General features: G+C 41.8%; 4 protein-coding genes across 4 annotated transcripts; 1 reads left to right on the top strand and 3 right to left on the bottom strand.

Moving 5' to 3' along the window:
- Positions 1-524: 524 nt before the first annotated feature.
- Positions 525-743, bottom strand: IAQ61_005004 (uncharacterized protein; the record flags this gene model as incomplete). Its single annotated transcript, XM_066096592.1, has 1 exon — positions 525-743. The coding sequence occupies one exon, from the start codon at positions 741-743 to the stop codon at positions 525-527; it is 219 nt and encodes a 72-aa protein (XP_065953287.1).
- A 7,085-nt stretch (positions 744-7,828) lies between these two features.
- IAQ61_005005 (uncharacterized protein) lies at positions 7,829-8,643 on the top strand (the record flags this gene model as incomplete). The annotated part of the gene is made up of 3 exons (XM_066096593.1): positions 7,829-8,074; positions 8,162-8,353; positions 8,419-8,643. The coding sequence occupies 3 exons, from the start codon at positions 7,829-7,831 to the stop codon at positions 8,491-8,493; spliced, it is 513 nt and encodes a 170-aa protein (XP_065953288.1). The 3' UTR covers positions 8,494-8,643.
- A 254-nt stretch (positions 8,644-8,897) lies between these two features.
- IAQ61_005006 (uncharacterized protein) lies at positions 8,898-9,657 on the bottom strand (the record flags this gene model as incomplete). Its single annotated transcript, XM_066096594.1, has 2 exons — positions 8,898-9,192; positions 9,251-9,657. Coding segments are annotated over 2 exons (702 nt in total), but the record flags the coding sequence as incomplete, so codon positions are not given.
- Positions 9,658-10,806: 1,149 nt separating this feature from the next.
- On the bottom strand, positions 10,807-15,526 carry IAQ61_005007 (uncharacterized protein; the record flags this gene model as incomplete). The annotated part of the gene is made up of 3 exons (XM_066096595.1): positions 10,807-14,863; positions 14,915-15,215; positions 15,298-15,526. 3 exons carry the CDS (start codon positions 15,524-15,526, stop codon positions 10,807-10,809), a joined length of 4,587 nt encoding a protein of 1,528 aa, XP_065953290.1.
- Positions 15,527-16,989: the final 1,463 nt, after the last annotated feature.

A 16,989-nucleotide genomic window follows, 5' to 3' on the forward strand; every position in this document is an offset into this window, starting at 1 on the left:
ATCGGAATTGTTTTGGCTTGAGTGGGAGTTTTGGATGATGGCTAGGATTTACTTCCCGCCTGAGTTGCATGTCATGGTTCCGTGTTGGAGGAGGCGAGTTGGGCCATGGCATCTGTTTTTTTTTGTTTCCTGGGTGAACATGTGCGTGCTGTTGTGCTGGGGGGATGTCTTCGAGTTGGTTTTGCTGGCTCGACATGCATGGTGCTGGTACGAAGCTGTGGACATGGGACTTGAGTAGATGACTAGATTAAAGGTTAGCATTGCTGTTGATGGTAGTGGTGGTTAGGCAAGCTTGTAGTATTGTATAGCCCTCTCTCTCTCTCTCTCGCTCTCGCTCTCCTTTATAGGAAAGATTTTTGAGGAGCTGGATTGTGATGGTAGTGGTTGTTAGTGTATTGGGGGTTTGGTTTTTTTGGTCTGGTTGGGGGGTTATGGGATGGGGATTCGGGGATTGGGGTTGGGATTGTTGGGGTGTGGGATTGAGTATATTGTTTGTGTATTGAGGTGTTGTTAGGGAAGGATGGTTAGGTGGAGGATGGAGGATGGAGGATTCGATGGGGTGTATTGGTTGAGGTGTTGGGGTGGGATATTGGTTGCTGTGATTGGCATGGAGGAGCTTGATTGAGGTGTTGGGGGTTTGGTGTGACTGCTGTGTGCCTTTGCAGTATATCTGTGTTGGGCAGGTAGACCTTGGAATACAACGGTTTACCGGTACCGTCCAAGTCCGAGTCCAAGGCCACCATACCTAGGTAATGCGAGGGAATCTACGGATTTCAAACACGAAGATCTTTGAGCCTGGAGGCAATGCTGCAGGTATTGCAAGCACACTCTAGTCGCACCCGATTGGAAGTCAACGCTGCGAAACGCATACAAGGATGAAAGTTTGGACCAACAGGTACGGTACCGGTAGAGTTGGCAATCTAGATGTGCAAAAGGGCCGTACCTATAGTTCCCTACGTTTCACTCGCAATGCCATAAACATCTGCCGTCAACCCTTACGATCCAGCTTATCAGCAACAGCGCCGGTGCGGTAGGTAGGTAGCCTATCAAGTTAGGAAGCAGGTCAACTGGCTATAGGAAAAATAGGTCCGTCTTAGACTAACGCAGGTTAGGAGGGCTAAGCTACGTCTTAGTCCTACTAAGTAAGGCTAAGTAAGAATATATTAAAACCCTGTTTCTAATATAATTTTATATCCTTAACTTTACTATTTATAATTATAGTTTCTAAAATGCTATCCTCTAATATAAGTATCTCTAAAAGATATATTAAATATATTACTAATATATGCTAGCTAGCTTACTACTAGAATATTAGCTAGTATAGCACCTATTATAACTATTAGTCTATTAAAAAATAACTATAACAATATCCTTATTATTAATATTACTAAGATCTTGTACTTTTTTATTATAAGTTCTAGTATCTATAGTATAAGAATAAGTTAAGAATATATTAAAAGCAATTCTAATATATACAAGAAGTATATCTAGGTACTAGAGGTGCCTTTTATGCTTATATTAAGAACTATAACTATAATACTATTTCCCCTAATAAGAATCCTACTAGGAGTATTAACTATAATAGTATCATTATTATTATTAGTAATTAATAGTAATTATTAATAATTATAGTATAAAGTATATTTAGAATATATTACTAATATATTGTACTATAGTACTAGGATATCTAAAAGGGGTATAAGTATAAAAGGGATACGTTTATAACTAGATTAAGTAGTAGCACTACTTAACTAAGGCTATTAAAACTAGTCTACCTACTATCTACCTTTTCTATGTACCTAATAAGGATATAAGTAGAATATATAGCTTAATAGTATAAGAATATCTAAGTTTTTATATACCTCTAGCTACCTTATCCCCTATACTATCTACTACTACTACTACTACTAGTACTATAGCTAAGATATCTAAGGTAAGTATCTATTAAAAATATATTAAAAATTTATTACTAATATATTATTCGACTACGAGTGTAATAATAACGCTATTTAGTTTACTAATATAATTAGCAAAAGTTAATATTATAATACTATTAACTAGTAGGATATATAAGAAGCCTAGGCAGTAGCAAGAATATAAGCTATAGTTAAATAGTTAATAGTATATTTCTAATATAGTTCTAATATATTTCTAGTATATTTCTAGTGTATTTTTAATATATTACTAGTATATTTTTTTAGTTATATTATTAATATTTCTTTGTAGTTATATAATAAATATACTATATTAAAGTTATTTATTAAGATACTATGTTATAGTTATTTATTAATATACTATATTATAGTTATTTATTAACCTACTATATTATAGTTATTTATTAACCTACTATCTATAATCTTAATTTTAAATACATTTTATTCTATATTTAAAAACATATATGTAATACAAATAGCTTAATAATAATATGTATAGATTTTTGTTTAATAACCTAAGGTCCTAATACTAATATAAAACACTAGTTATATATAGATAGTATATATTAATAATATTATTAAGGTATATAGTAAAATAGTGTAAGAAAATAGAAAATAAAGTATTAGCTAAAGGTTTAAAATAACTTAACTAAAATATAAATTACCTTAAGATAACTTAGTATTATTTATAAAATATTTAGCTATATAATACGTTTATATCAATTTTATTTAAACTATCTAAATAAATAGCTTTTTAGTAAAGTTTATATATTATATAACAAAGAACTATAGAAAATTATAAGTACAATATACAGTTTTTCTTATACCTGCTTAAAAACAGTATAATAGTTATAATATATTTATAAATTAAAGCATAATAAATATAATTTTTAAGCTTATAGTATACTACTATAGCTATACGTTTAATATCAAAAGTAGTATAATAGCCTTTCTTATATTATAGTATTATTATTAAACTATATATTTTAATAAGTATAAGGACTTATTTAATTTTTATTACACAAGATAAGATATTGTTAGCCTTAATATAGCTCTAATATAGCTCTAACCCTAGTCTAAGAACGCTCTACCTTTAGATATAAATAGAGCCTTATACTTATAAATACATAGATACGCTCCTTTTATCCTTTTATATAAGACCTATAGGTATAAGAATTATATTGTTTTCTATATAGATACGCACCCCTGTGTACAGTTAAGTTACATTAGATACCTTTTAGATACCCCTATCTACCTATAGTTCTATATATATAACGTAAAATGAAAAAGATTAGGTTATATAAGATATTATTTTAAACAAAGGTTTACTATATAAATAAAGGAGCTAAAGTTATATAATTAAATTTAGTATATAATGTGTATTTTAGTATCACTTAAAAAAAGTATATTGTATCTATTAGTATATATAATAAACTAGTGTTAGGCCATGGCAACGTGCGCGCGCATGGTAGGACTATGGGGTATGGCGTGCCCTGCGACCATAGATACTATTCTATTCATGAATAATCCATCCATGGATTATACGCACCTTTTCGGTTATTTGGCGCAGTGGGAATAGACACTATGTCCTAACAACTAGCTATTATAGATTCAATATAAAATTTTAAATCGAGTATGTCTTTTATAACTTAAAACTAATACTCACTTACTACTAGGCTTATTATAGCTATATCTTTATAAAAAGAAACACTAAATCATTCTTATATATATGCTATAAATACAATTATAAATATTATAGGATTAAGTTAGTAATATTAATATCTTAAAAGCTAGAACTAGGCTATAAATTATACTATATATTATATTAAACTTTGAGCATAATCTAATTATAAGTATACTATAAAAATATCTTTAGAGAAAGATGTTAAAGCTATATAAATCTAGTTGTAGTTAGTATAAAATAGTATAGTTTTATATAGTACTTTAATAATATATAGAGAACTTTAAGATATATATTGTTTAAATAGTTTTAATATTATATATAGTTATAGTTATTACTATAAATTAAAAAATATAACTAGTACTTAAATCATAAAATAGTTAAAGTAGAATATAAGTGTATTTATATATATCTTAAGAAAATTAAAATATATTTAGGTTATTATTGTAAAAACGTATTAAACTATTAGGGAGAGTAACCTATTTAAACAAGGAGAAGGAGGAGGTCTTAGACGAGGTAGTAGATAGCTTATAGTAATGGACTTGGTTTAAAAGAAGAATCAAGGAGAAGAAATTTCTATTAATAAGATTTGTTGAAGTGTTAAGTCTTCAGAGGCCTATTACTCTATCCTATAACCCTCCCCTCCTTTATACCTTCAACCCATCCAATTTAGGGTAAACCTTGTTTACACCTAGACCCTCCGTGCCACGGCACAGTATAAACATAGGAAGCAAGGATAAACCTCGAAGTAGTTAGATATAACAAAGATAGTAGTAATAACTTAATTATCTATGTAACTTCTATCTTAATATCTTTTTCCTATATGCTCCTTATATAGAACTTCTTTTATTATCAAATAATTAAACTTATTTTATCACTAGCAGAGTTCTCCTATCTAGTAAAATTACTTGTCTAGTAAGCTTACTTATTTAGTAAGGATAGCCTTTCCTAGTAAAATTACTTGTCTAGTAAGCTTACTTATTTAGTATGGATAACCTTGCCTAGTAAGATTACTTATCTAGTAAGCATACTTATTACAAGTAGCTTTCCTTATCCTATAAGGTTGCTTATCTAGTAAGCTTACTTATAGAATAGCTTTCCTTATCTAGCAAGGTTATTATCTAGTAAGTTTTCTTATTAAGAGTAGCTTTCCTTGTCTAGCAAGGTTACTTATTAAGTTATCTTTTAGTAGATTAGATATATCTTATATGCTTTTTCTTGCAATATCTAATACTTATATATTATAAAAAATTTATTACTATACTTATAAATATATCACGAAATATTATATAATATAATAATTTCTTAAAATAGGGAATTCTAATAATATTCTAAAATAGCTTATATGCATATTTAAGAATAAACGAAGTATATATAAGGATAGACTAAAAGTTAAATATATATTAAGTTAGATTATTAGACTTATGTATTTAATTTAAAATAATATAAAGAGCTATTAATTAATTTTAAAGTGTAGGGCTATGTATATATATAAATATTGTTAGGACACAGGGCTCTGCCAACCCTACTAACCCGAGCATGGGCTAGAGTGGCCCAAGCTAGACGGATTACGTGATCATGGGCAGTATAAATACCCGTGAGATTGATACACACAGTATCAATTCGTTTAACATTCAATTAACACCAATTATCCTAATCTACTACTAAACCTCTATCCCTTACCGTGACGTTTTACAAATATACTAATAGAAAACTTATATAAATATATACACTTTACTAATAAGAATTAAAGATTTGGTAGTAAACCTTAAATAAAGATTAAAAGAACTTTAATTTGTATTAATAATAAACAAGTAGCTTATTATATAGCTAGTAATGTAGTAATATATATTTTAATACTATTTAATAAATAGTATATATAATATAGTATCTAATAGATATTAATACTATATTAGTATAATACAAATCAAGTTATAACGTACCATATAAATAACTAGCTTACACAGGTAGTTAGCTTACTCTACTAAGCCCCTACTAAAACCTAACCCTATTATAGTCTATTATAGCAGACTCTAGCTCTATATAGGAGAGAACTATATTTATTACTTTTATATTGTAACTTCTACTATATTCTTATATATATACAAGTTATATCCTACTTTATAGCACTCTCTATAGTATTTTTAGCCTACCTTACCTCTATTAGCGCCTACCCTCTTACTTAACTTCTATCACTCTACGCCCTAAACTCCTATAGAATAGTTACGTATAGCCTATCCTTAGCTATAAGGGTACTTTGTACCTAAATCTACTTCCTGTTATATAACGTTTAGCGCGTTAAGGCCTTATTTATTACTTTAAGCTTAGTAATATACTTTTGTACTAATACTAGCTTATATACTACTATAGCTACGCCTTTAGTAAGCTTTTTAAATATCTTAACTATAGAAGTTAGTAGGCTATTTATATATACCTAAATTCCTACCTTAAAAAGTATTAATTATAACCCTATTTTAAGGGTAATACTAAGGATTTATAACTACTAGGGCTATAATAACGCAAGTAGATAGGGCATCCAAAAGGTTTCTAATACGACTCAAAGGCATATAGGAGTGCGCGTCTGTATAGAAAAGGATATAATTCCTACACCTATAGGTCTTGTACAAAAGGACAAGAAGAACTTATCTATCTATCTATAAGTATAAGGCACCTTTTATATCTAGAGGTAGAGGGGCCTTAGACTAGAGTTAGAGCCATATTAGGGCTAATAATATCTTGGCTAGTCTTGATAAGAACAACTAGAACGAGTGCTTGCACTTGTTACAAGGGCATATTATTTAGAGGGAGGGGGGATAGAGTATATATATAGATATTAAGGTGTAATATAACTAATACTAGCTTAAATAGTACTAATCTAGTGCCTCTAAACCTTCTATAGATATTACTAGGAGTGATTACTATATTAAAGGCGTGTAGGAAACATAGTAGGAACTTAAGCTTTAAGATATATATAATCTAGTTATATATTTGCTTCTTAGCTTAGTAGCTATATACCTACTAAGGATACTATAGAATAGTAGAGAGCTATATAATAGCTATAGCCTTAAAATTATTACTTTACTATTTCTCCTAAATATATAAATATAATTCTATTTTAATATATATATAAACTATATAAATTTCTAAAATATGTATTAAAGACTAGATATGTATTTTTATATTATCTTTTTTAATTATATTACTCTAAAGTAAATTACTAAAGGTAAAGTCTAGTTTAAAATTAAGCGCCTATAGCGTAATAAATTATAGACTATAGAGGAAGAATATGTTATCTATAAGATAGATATTATAGAATATAATATATTATAAATATAAAATAAGTATACTAGGCTATAGAACCCTATATAATAGGGTCTAGTTAATCTATAGATTACGAATTTGCGTCAGTCGATAGACAGACCTATTTTTCCTACAGTTAGTTGACATGCTGCCTCCCTGTCAAGTGTGGACCCAAAGCAACGCGTCACCGCACGTGGATTGACGTACCGAGTCACGGAACCAACCGGCCCGATACAACAGACTCAGGAACAGAAGCGCATGAGCTCGCAATCGAACCTTTGTTTCAAACCTCGACGCCACCAGCAAACGAAACCCATCCAACCACTCAACCAGCCCATCCAACCGTTGGACCTGCCTCGAACCGGGCCTCCCCCGTTTCGGCCCGGTTGCAGGGAGATTTTATGGCGCGCTTTTGGTCTGGCCAGGGATCGGGGCTACACAGTCGTACCTGGTTTTCGCTTGGCATGTCAACTGCCGAAAGGACGCATTAAAGGATAAAATGGGCTGTGAAGGTGTTCCAAGAGGACGACTCGTGCACAATATCGTCCAATTCGGAAACTGGCTCTCGTTGGCTGCACCTAGTGAGGGTTCCGTTGCATGGAGGTACCGGTATGGAGGTACTAGATTTGCCGCTGAGGTTGGATGGACGGGGATTGCTGGGTCTTGTTTAGATGATGAATAATGGTCGGTATATACCGTGGGGTACCGGTAGGTGGGTATGGTATATGATGATGGCAGTGAAAGTGCAATGTGGAGATCATCGCCTCGAAGATCCAGTGTCGTCTTGCGTATAAACACACGCCCACTTTCCCCCCCCTCCCTCCTTCCACTCTCCTTGCAAACATCTACTCCTCCAACAAAAAAAAAACTTGCCCAAGTGTACCCATTTCATCCTCGGTCCACCCAATTCACAATGCGCGTCACTCTCCTCTTCTCCGCCCTGCTCGCCCCCCTGGCCATTCTCGCTGCCCCCGTTGAATCCTCCACCCAAGATGGCCTTGTAACCCGTCAAGCACGACCCGTCAAGCCAGCACCCTGCGTCCGCGTCCCTGGCACCACGGAGGCGCAAACCAAAGCCCGGTCGGAGAAATTCGCACATGCCTTCATCTACAAGAAAGATATCAGCGAGGCCTTTAGTTATATCGTGAAGGACTACATTGTAAGCAGGATAACCCGCCGCCCGCTTGATACTCACCACCTTTCCATTCATCTACCGTGCCCATGCTGACGCAAAGTCCTGCTGCAGAACCACAATCCCGCTGCCCAGAACGGATCGGATTCAGCCTGGAATCTCCTATCGCCCATCTGGGCCTCGCAGAACATCAAGCCCATTCGAACCACCTTTATCAACCCGCAGAGCTGGTTGAACTACGAGACTGGTTCCTTTGGCACAATCGTCGATCGCTTCCGATGGGAGGGCGGATGTATCGTCGAGCATGTAAGTTCAATGTCAATGTTACTGTCCACGAAAGCGAAACCAATGCTGACGAATGTGCGTTGCAGTGGGATCAAGGAGAGCAGTACCCAAACACTACGCAAGACTCGCACGCCTCCAAAGCATGCCCATCGCCGAAATGAGGCTGCGAATGAAAGTGTGACACAGCCAATGTAACACGGAGACAAAAGGGTCGGCTGCTTGTGTACAATCTGTATGTAGATGAATGAAGACTTTGTTTCTTGTAAAGAACGTGTGCGCAGTTTCAAAAAGGGTCGATGCATAAAGTAAAAGTGAATAAAGAGAACCCCTCCCCCCCCCCCCCCGATTACTGGATCTGCAGAAAAGTCCAACCACATCTTAAAAACCTGTACAGCAGGGTACGTACCTCACCCCCTGACATGATTTTCCCTAGGATGATAACGTTCGATTCATGTATATCCTGTTCTCCCCACATGCGTCCCGCCTTCCACCTCTTGCCAAGAACTGACCTCACAGTCCAAAGCAAAACAGAGAGAAAAAGGCGTGAGGCTGCACTTACCCATCCTCAAACATCAAGAGCAGCTTTCCCTTGGGCCCCATCCTCCTTATCTTTGACATCCGGACGAAGCATATCCTCAGAAGGCCTGGCATCGACATACGCCACTGCTTCCGCATCCCCATCGAGATAGTCATCTCCACGTAGCAAACTGTACCCCGCAAGTCCCTTACCAGCCTGCTTGACCGCAGGGTCGGCACCAACGTAATTGCCATGGCAGTGGGGACACTTGCGACTCCCGATGCTAGCCAGCAACGTCCATATCGACTGAAGATTGCAAACGAAGACGAGGAAATGAATCATCCTATGCCAAAACATTAGAACCTTGCCTCAAACCAAGCGTCAGGGGCAAAAAGATTTACATGTTTACAATCATAGGCGCAGTCAGATACCCAGCCAGTAATCCGAACCCCGGTTTCTGCAAACTACCAATCTCAATGGCCCAGATGGGAAACAGGACGGCTAGGTAGAAGAGGCCGGTGAACCCATCTAGAAGTGCGAATCGGGGTCCTGGCAATTTCTCATGTCTGCGCTGGTATGCCAGACTGCTGGCCGCTGCGAGAGCAGACAATGCGAGAGGGATGTAGGCGAAACAGAAAGTAGTCACGCTACGCCGTCCACGCCGATAGTACTTTTCCCGTTCGAGTTGCAAGGAGATGACGGTCGTAGCGATTAGGAGTGGGGTCGCAAGCGCGGTTGTGCACAGCGTGATCACCCTGAGGGTTCGTTCGTGGGCCATGGTTGGAGAAGGCGTGTGATGCCGGTAAAGCTGGTTAATGAATGTAGCTTGCGTCGATGATCTTCTAAATGTCTTTGAGCTATGGTGCAACGAGAACGTATTGGCAGAATACACAGAAGCACGCGAGGTGAGGTCTCATAAGTATTACAACGAGACCAAGACTGATTCCACAAATCTCCCAGGCAGCCACAAAAGAGCAGGCTGACCAGGTACAGCGTACGCCCCGTTGAACGCCTAAAGACCATGTATACCAATTACAGCGTGCAGGACTGCGTAATCTGACACAGGACACCCCGCATCACAGTACCAATAAGGGAACATGTGCAATTCCTGAGGCCAGTCGACCAATGAATGATGGTGAGGGAGGTGGCTGAGCGGGATGAAGGATTCAAAGACACAGCCTTTGCTTGGCGGTTTACCTACCCGTAGGTACCGGTACCGTACTCAGGTCCCCTAGTTCCATGTTTGGCGACGTGTCGTTGCTGCAACGTCAAGTCGCACCAACAAGGCGTACTTCAAAAGTTGCTGTTTTCTTGCTTGGTTGTCAGAGCTCTCTTCTTTCTGTAACGATGTTTCATTCGTACGAAAGCTACCGTACCGGTATGTCGACTCGGCTTACCTACATGGCATGGCACTGAAATGTCCCTAGGACCGACTGTCGTGTTGTGCTTGTCAAAGCACCAAGTTGAACATAGTATTCCTTGCAAGCTCTGGCTACCCATGCAATGCTTCTGCATTCGATGTCTTGTTTTGGGTTGGCATCTGTTATGCGTTGGAAGAATGGTTGTAAGACCAAGGTTTAGGTTGAAGTGCATTGTTGAATTAGAGAGATTTACCCACCCAGTACCGGTACCGTATTGCGCCATCCAGTCGGTGATTGGTTTGCAGGCTGATTAGTAATACAACTCACCTGCTTTCGGGCCACCCATCTCATCGAATGGGTGATGCAATCGCCATGGAGAAATGTATAGATACTGTCTTGCACTTTCACATCTGGAGAGAACTTATAGAACACGTAGTCACACAGTCACTTTATTCAGAGTTGAGCCATGGTTCGGGTTATTAACATGACATTGATGCTCTACCAATCATGATCATACCATACAGTAACTTTGGTAGGCAACTGCCTACCTACTATACCGTACGCTCGTATCGCAAGAGAATCGGCCAATCGACTCTCTAATAGCCCTTCCATCCACACCAGAAGACACGCTCAAAGCCCGCATTCTTGGGCAACCACATGGCGTCGTTGAGGTCGTCGCACCAGAGATCAGACTGATACATCTTGACGTCTTTCTTGTCCGTGCAGTAAAACTCGCAAGAATCAACCTCAAACATCTTCGTTTCTGGCCAGTTTTCCGTGGTCATCGTGGGAGTGCAAGGATTCCCATTGGCATAGTTACAGCCCTTCATCGGCTTTTCAATGGTGAATGCGACGCGCGCCTTTTGAACGTTCGTAAGATCCGTGCCGATCATGGTGACAGCGTATGGAGCGGAACGTTCGCCGTTCTTTCGATTCTTGGATTCGATGCGCATACTGAGCTGAGATCCTTCAATAAACAAAGCTTGCTCACCAGCATGTTCACCCTTTGGATCAAACAGAACCCATGCAAGCTGTGCTACCTTGTATTCCATAGTGACGGTAATCTTCGCCTTCCATTTTCCATTGGGGTCGAAGGGCGAAGATGAAGGCATTGGGTCAGGCTTCTTGGATGTGGACGAAGGTTTGACCAAGCTGCTGGACGGCTTCACCGAGCTGCTAGACGACTTGACCGAGCTGCTAGACGACAAGATCGAGCTGCTAGACGACAAGATCGAGCTGCTAGACGACAAGATCGAGCTGCTAGACGACAAGATCGAGCTGCTAGATGGCAAGATCGAGCTGCTGGAAGGATTCAGTGTAGACGACATAAAATTGGTCGACGATCCGATTCTCGTTGTATTGGAACGGTAGGTGATTGAAGAAGACAATGGGTCTTCATTTGAACCCTCATCCTCGTCAAGATTCAACGGTGCCCTGGTACAAGCTGGAGCCCCAGAACTACTTGTCATAGTATTGGCCAGGGTGGTGGTAGTCGTCGTTGTATAACCTTCCAGTGCACCGGGACATGCCTTTAGTGTGGCCTCGATCATGGGCACACAGGCAGTCGAAATCATTGTCGAAGCAGTACCCAAGATGCTACTAGGAATGACTGATACTGAGACATTAAAGTTCTCGGTGCAGTAAACAAAGCGCTCCGTGACACGCGTCTTTTCCTTTTCCTCACATTCCTTTGGCCTACCCGAAGGCTGAGTTGGGTTTGGTCCAGGCGATGGACCATGACCAGAGCAAATCTCAGGAGGACACGGATCACACCCAGGGCCATAGCAATAGCCATTATTACCGATGAGACCAGGAGTGCTACCAGGACAACCGAAAAAGCGACAAGGGTTTTCACCAAACAGACCACCAGGTGGGAGAATCCCAGTGATGTCAACCTCGATGCCGGAACAACCAGGACCAAAGCTGAGACCCATCCACCCGCAACCACAGCCGAAGAGTTTGCACTTCTTCTTCTTATTGTCAGACTTCTTGTCGCAAGTGTGTGGAACACAGGGGCAGATTGGCCGCTTGATGATGAGGAAAGTGATGGCCCGCCAATTGATGCAGTCCTGGACGCAGTCGTTGGGTTTGCAGTCTGGGTCGCTATCACTGTGTGAATCTGAGTCCCATTCCACTCCGGGCACTAAGGTCGGATGGCTACCGCCAGTGGTGGCTCCCGCGCTTGTAGCAGTTCCTGCAGTGGTACTGGCCCCTTGAGATGAGGCCGCCGGCGATGTACCAGCATTAGATGTAGCCTGCGAAGTGGCAGCGGTGGTCGACATACTCTGGCTTGACGTAGCTGACGTACTACCTTTCGATGTACCCTGTGGTGTGGTTCCAGTAGTCAAACTTCCTTGTGATGTGGTTCCGGGAGTCGAACTGCCTTGTGGAGTGCCCGATACAGTTTCTGTGTTCTGATAAGTCGTGGTAGTTCCCGATGTAACAGCCGCCGTTGAGGTATCTTCGGACACTGAAGCTCCACCAGACGCAGTTGCAGATGTAACTTGCCATTGAGAAGACTCAGTGCCACTCGTAGTCATGGATATTGCCGATGTAGATGTGGAGCTACCTTGTGCAATGCTGGAGGAGACTGGACCATTAGATGATGCGACGCCAGTAGATGTACCCTGTGCAAGGCTCGAAGTACCGCCCTTTGAAGTCCCGGAGGCTGGGACTGTTGTCAATTCGCTCTGAGACGGAATGAATCCTACACTGGACGATGTCAAATGACCACTAGCAACAGTGGATGTAGTGGACCAGGTTGCCACGTTTGAACCACTAGACGGTATGACGACGCTGGACGGACTAGGAATAGGCACTACTACAATACCACCTGTGGAAGACGGGACAGCGGTTGAGAATGCAGAGGATGATGCACCGCTTGTGACCGAGACAGCTGATGTTGCAGACAAAGACGGTGCATCAGAGGTTGTACCGGATTGAGGGCTTCTAGATGTCGAACCGGTTGAGATAGTCACCGATGATTCACCATTCGACTGACTAGCAGTGGGTACCACTATCACAGAAGTACCTTGAAAGCTGCCTGAAGTAGCAGTCGTTGTGTCACTAGAACCCGCTTGATGAGAAGAGGACGGCGCAGACGACCAGAAGGATGCAGTTGGCACAATGATCGGAACGCCAGACGGAGCAGTCGCAGAAGTAGGGGATGTAGCTAGTGAACCGGATGAAGGCGCACCAGAGATTGTCGCCGATGTCTTTTGACTGTCGGATACAGAAGGCGCCCAAGCTGTAGAAGAAGACTCTGACGGTGAAGAAAGATGAGCTGAAGTTGTGATGCCCGGGAGTGTTTCCGAAGCAGTCCCCGGTTGGGTGGCAGTTACTTGGGCAGAAGATCCACTATTCGAAGATGATGGAACACTGGAACTCATGGCAGAAGACCAGGGAGCGTTGGAAGCTCCAAGAGAACCAACAGTGGACCTCGAAGACTGGACCGGTGGCAAGGGCACACCATTCGAGGTTGTCCCAGGTATACTTGGAGCAACACTAGAAGTGCTAGAAGATTGCTGCGGAGAGGATTGCGAGGGGGGCCGTGGTCCAAGAACAGAGGTTTGCGAGGAGGATGGTAGTTTAGTAGAGACCTTGGATTCGGTGGGAGCTGGAGCGACCGAGCTGCCTGGCTGTGGGGGGCCACCATCACCACCACAAGTGGCATAGTCGATGGCCCAAAGGGCAGTACCACCAAGGCAACGATTGTTGGCGAGCTTTAACTTCAAATCAAAAGTCTCGGCATCGTCATAACCAACCCAATGGTCATCCCAAGTGATCTCCTTGACGCCAGCACTACCCCCGATGATCTTAGGCTCGAGGCCATGTCGACTAATGATTCGACGAATCTCGCAAGTGCTCAGGACGCCATCTTGCTTTGTGCATTCACCCGCTCGACTAGGTCCAGTAAATTTGCAGCCGTACCACATGCAATTCTTGTTCTCGACGACATAACCACGACCATAATTAGCGAGACCCAAGACGACATTCTTGGGAGTAACCTTGGCAGACCAGAGGAGTTCTAGGGCAGCATCAATCTCTTTCAGATCGGTGTGAGGCTTGATGTAGGGACCTAGACCATTCACGTTCGCATCCCATGGTCCATGTAAATCATAGGCCAAGATGTTGAGCCAGTCGACATGAGCATCAAGACCTGCAGGATCCATGTTCTTGAGGTAATCATATTGGGCTGGGATAACGACAGAAATGGAAAAGTCTGCACCCATGGCCTTACGAAGTTCGGTGACTAAGGCGATCTGGTTCTCCTTATCGGCGGAGTTTCCACCACGGTCAGAGGACCCAGGCCATTCCCAGTCAATGTCAATGCCAGTGAAGTGCCACTTGGAGATGAACTGCTTCAGGGAGCTGATGAAGGCCTTGCGGTGCTCCTGACTGCTTGTCATGTCGGACCAAGTGTGACGAGTTGAACCGGGGTCGCTGAATTCCCAGCCGCCGACTCCAATGATCTTCTTGAAGGTACCAGGGAGGGCGAGGAATTGTGAGTATATAGATTCGTCGTCGGGGTTCATGGGGAGTATTCCATAAGACTTGGGATCGATGCTGGCAAAGGCAAGAACAAGATGGGTGAGGCCTCTGGTATCGAGTTGATTTGGCATTACCTTATCGCAATCACGAAGGCGCAGGTTCCTAGCAACGTTAGCATGTCATTGGAATTTTCGGATTTGCAAAAGAACATACCAAGCCTCGTAGTACGCAATCTTACGAAATGTGCTGGCACTGTTTTCGCCACACGATGGAGTTTGCGTATGAGCGCAGTTGCCTTGACAAGGCGCATCTAGACCCGTCTGCTCCTGGACCTGATCATGGCAGAAGGGTTCTGAGGCGCCACAAAAACCAAAGTATGAACAACAGAGGTTCAAGGGACAGGATGTACTACCGTCGGTGCTGAACTGACCACAAGGAGCCGTGGCGTCGCAATTGGACAGACAAGTGGCGGGCGAATTAGGGCGACAGTGTTCGGGACGATAGCCACAGAGACCTAAATCAACATATTAGTTAGCAAACCACATGGATTGCAAGACGTGGGCAGGTGGACTTGCCGTGACTGTTGCAACATGAACCATCCACACACGGGTTGGCAGCGCTGCATGTGGCGCGGTCGGCGAAGGCAGTGACAGAGGTGTTTGTTTGTGCAAGAATGTAGCCTTCGGTGATCTCGAGGGTTGGCGTAACGCCAGTCAGTGACAGACGAGGTGCGCCAGAGTACGTGAGGTTGGACTCGGCGGCATCGACGGCGACACCGAAGCTGGGCAGCCACAGTACAGCGGCGAAAGGCAGCAGCCACCGCATGCTGCGAGGAGCCCGAGTGAACAAGTTGAGAAAGGAAGCTCGGGAAGATCAAGTAGTTGCTGATGTTGAGTTGGGAGAGGAAGGGTCGGGTCGAAGTTTCGAGGTCAAGGGTTGAGTGTGGTCGAAGGAAGGTGCGGTGGGTGGAAGAGAAGTGAGCGGGGCAAGTCTTGCTTTTATGAAGTCGAGTGAGAGCAGAATCTCTGCCGTTTGTCGCTGACCTGACGGTTAGTACGTGCACGATATCAATGGACACCGTTGCTGGGTGAACGAGCTCGCAAAGAGTCAGACCTTGCAACGACGCGTGACGATCAGTAGCAAACGGGAAGGAAAAGCCTAGTTAAGATGTCAGTGTGCTCAGCAGACGTAGGATGCTATAACTGATCTGGGCATAACAAACAAGAAAGAACTGAAACGCTACCAGTACTGAATGGATGCAGGATTCAAATCATAATCTACCAACTGACAAGCATCAACATCTCGCAGCGAAGTATTGGGAAAAGAAAGTAGCAGCAACAACGGTAAACGAGAATCACCAGATCCAAAGACAGCATAGAGACGACAGATGCCCCTTGTGGATAGTTGTAGAGAACAGCCTGAGCCGCCATCTGGAACGAAGCGAAGCCATGCTGAGATGTGACTTCAGGCTTATCCGTTGATGCCATACATGCCTACTTCTACAAACAGTTACACATCACCATCAACATCCGCGAGAGGATCCCACGAATTATGCCATTATAAAGTGTGAGGTCGGAAAAGATGTGATGATGAAAATGACACAAAGGGCGGTCGTCGACCGGAAGCCTTAGTGAGGCACGCTAGCCAAGTCTGGCAACATTGTTAAACGCAGTGAGACATGCAATTGTTTTTCCTGCAGACATTCAAAGGAGCTGTCAAGTAAATAACCATTTCCAAGCCAAAACGCGCCATACTGCCATGTTGCAACTCGAGGTCATGTGACGAAATAATGAAATAATGTGAACTCCAGCCTCGTTTCGAATGGGCTGTTCCATATGGTAACTCTAGACTGTGTATGAGCAAACAAGAGAGATATACAAAGCCCTGTGTGATCCTTTACGTCTACTTCTTGCTTTTTTAACATTTCAATGAGATGCCACTGATGTCACCGCGTAGTATGTGGATTGAAAGTGTCAACCAAAAACGGACTTGAAGTCAATGTAGCTGATACCAACAGCAACAACAAGCATCTACAAACGCACTCGAGAACTCGGTGTACAGTAGTTTAGTGTCTTCCAGCCACAACAAACACGGGTTAATACCAGTGTGATCATGTCGCGGTAGCCTGCATCGTTCCCAAGCGCCTCTCTATCAAACAGCGTTCCTCTTTCACGAGACCTTTCTGAGCTCTACCATACCAACCACCCAGATGAGTAAGACACTAAGTAGCTTAATCGCATAAGATCGTTGGATAAGCCGCGATTTTCTCGTCATCTCACATATCGACC

This window comes from Plenodomus lingam (genome assembly GCF_022343315.1).
Source record: "Plenodomus lingam strain CAN1 chromosome Unknown contig_21, whole genome shotgun sequence".
Lineage (NCBI taxonomy): Eukaryota > Fungi > Ascomycota > Dothideomycetes > Pleosporales > Leptosphaeriaceae > Plenodomus > Plenodomus lingam.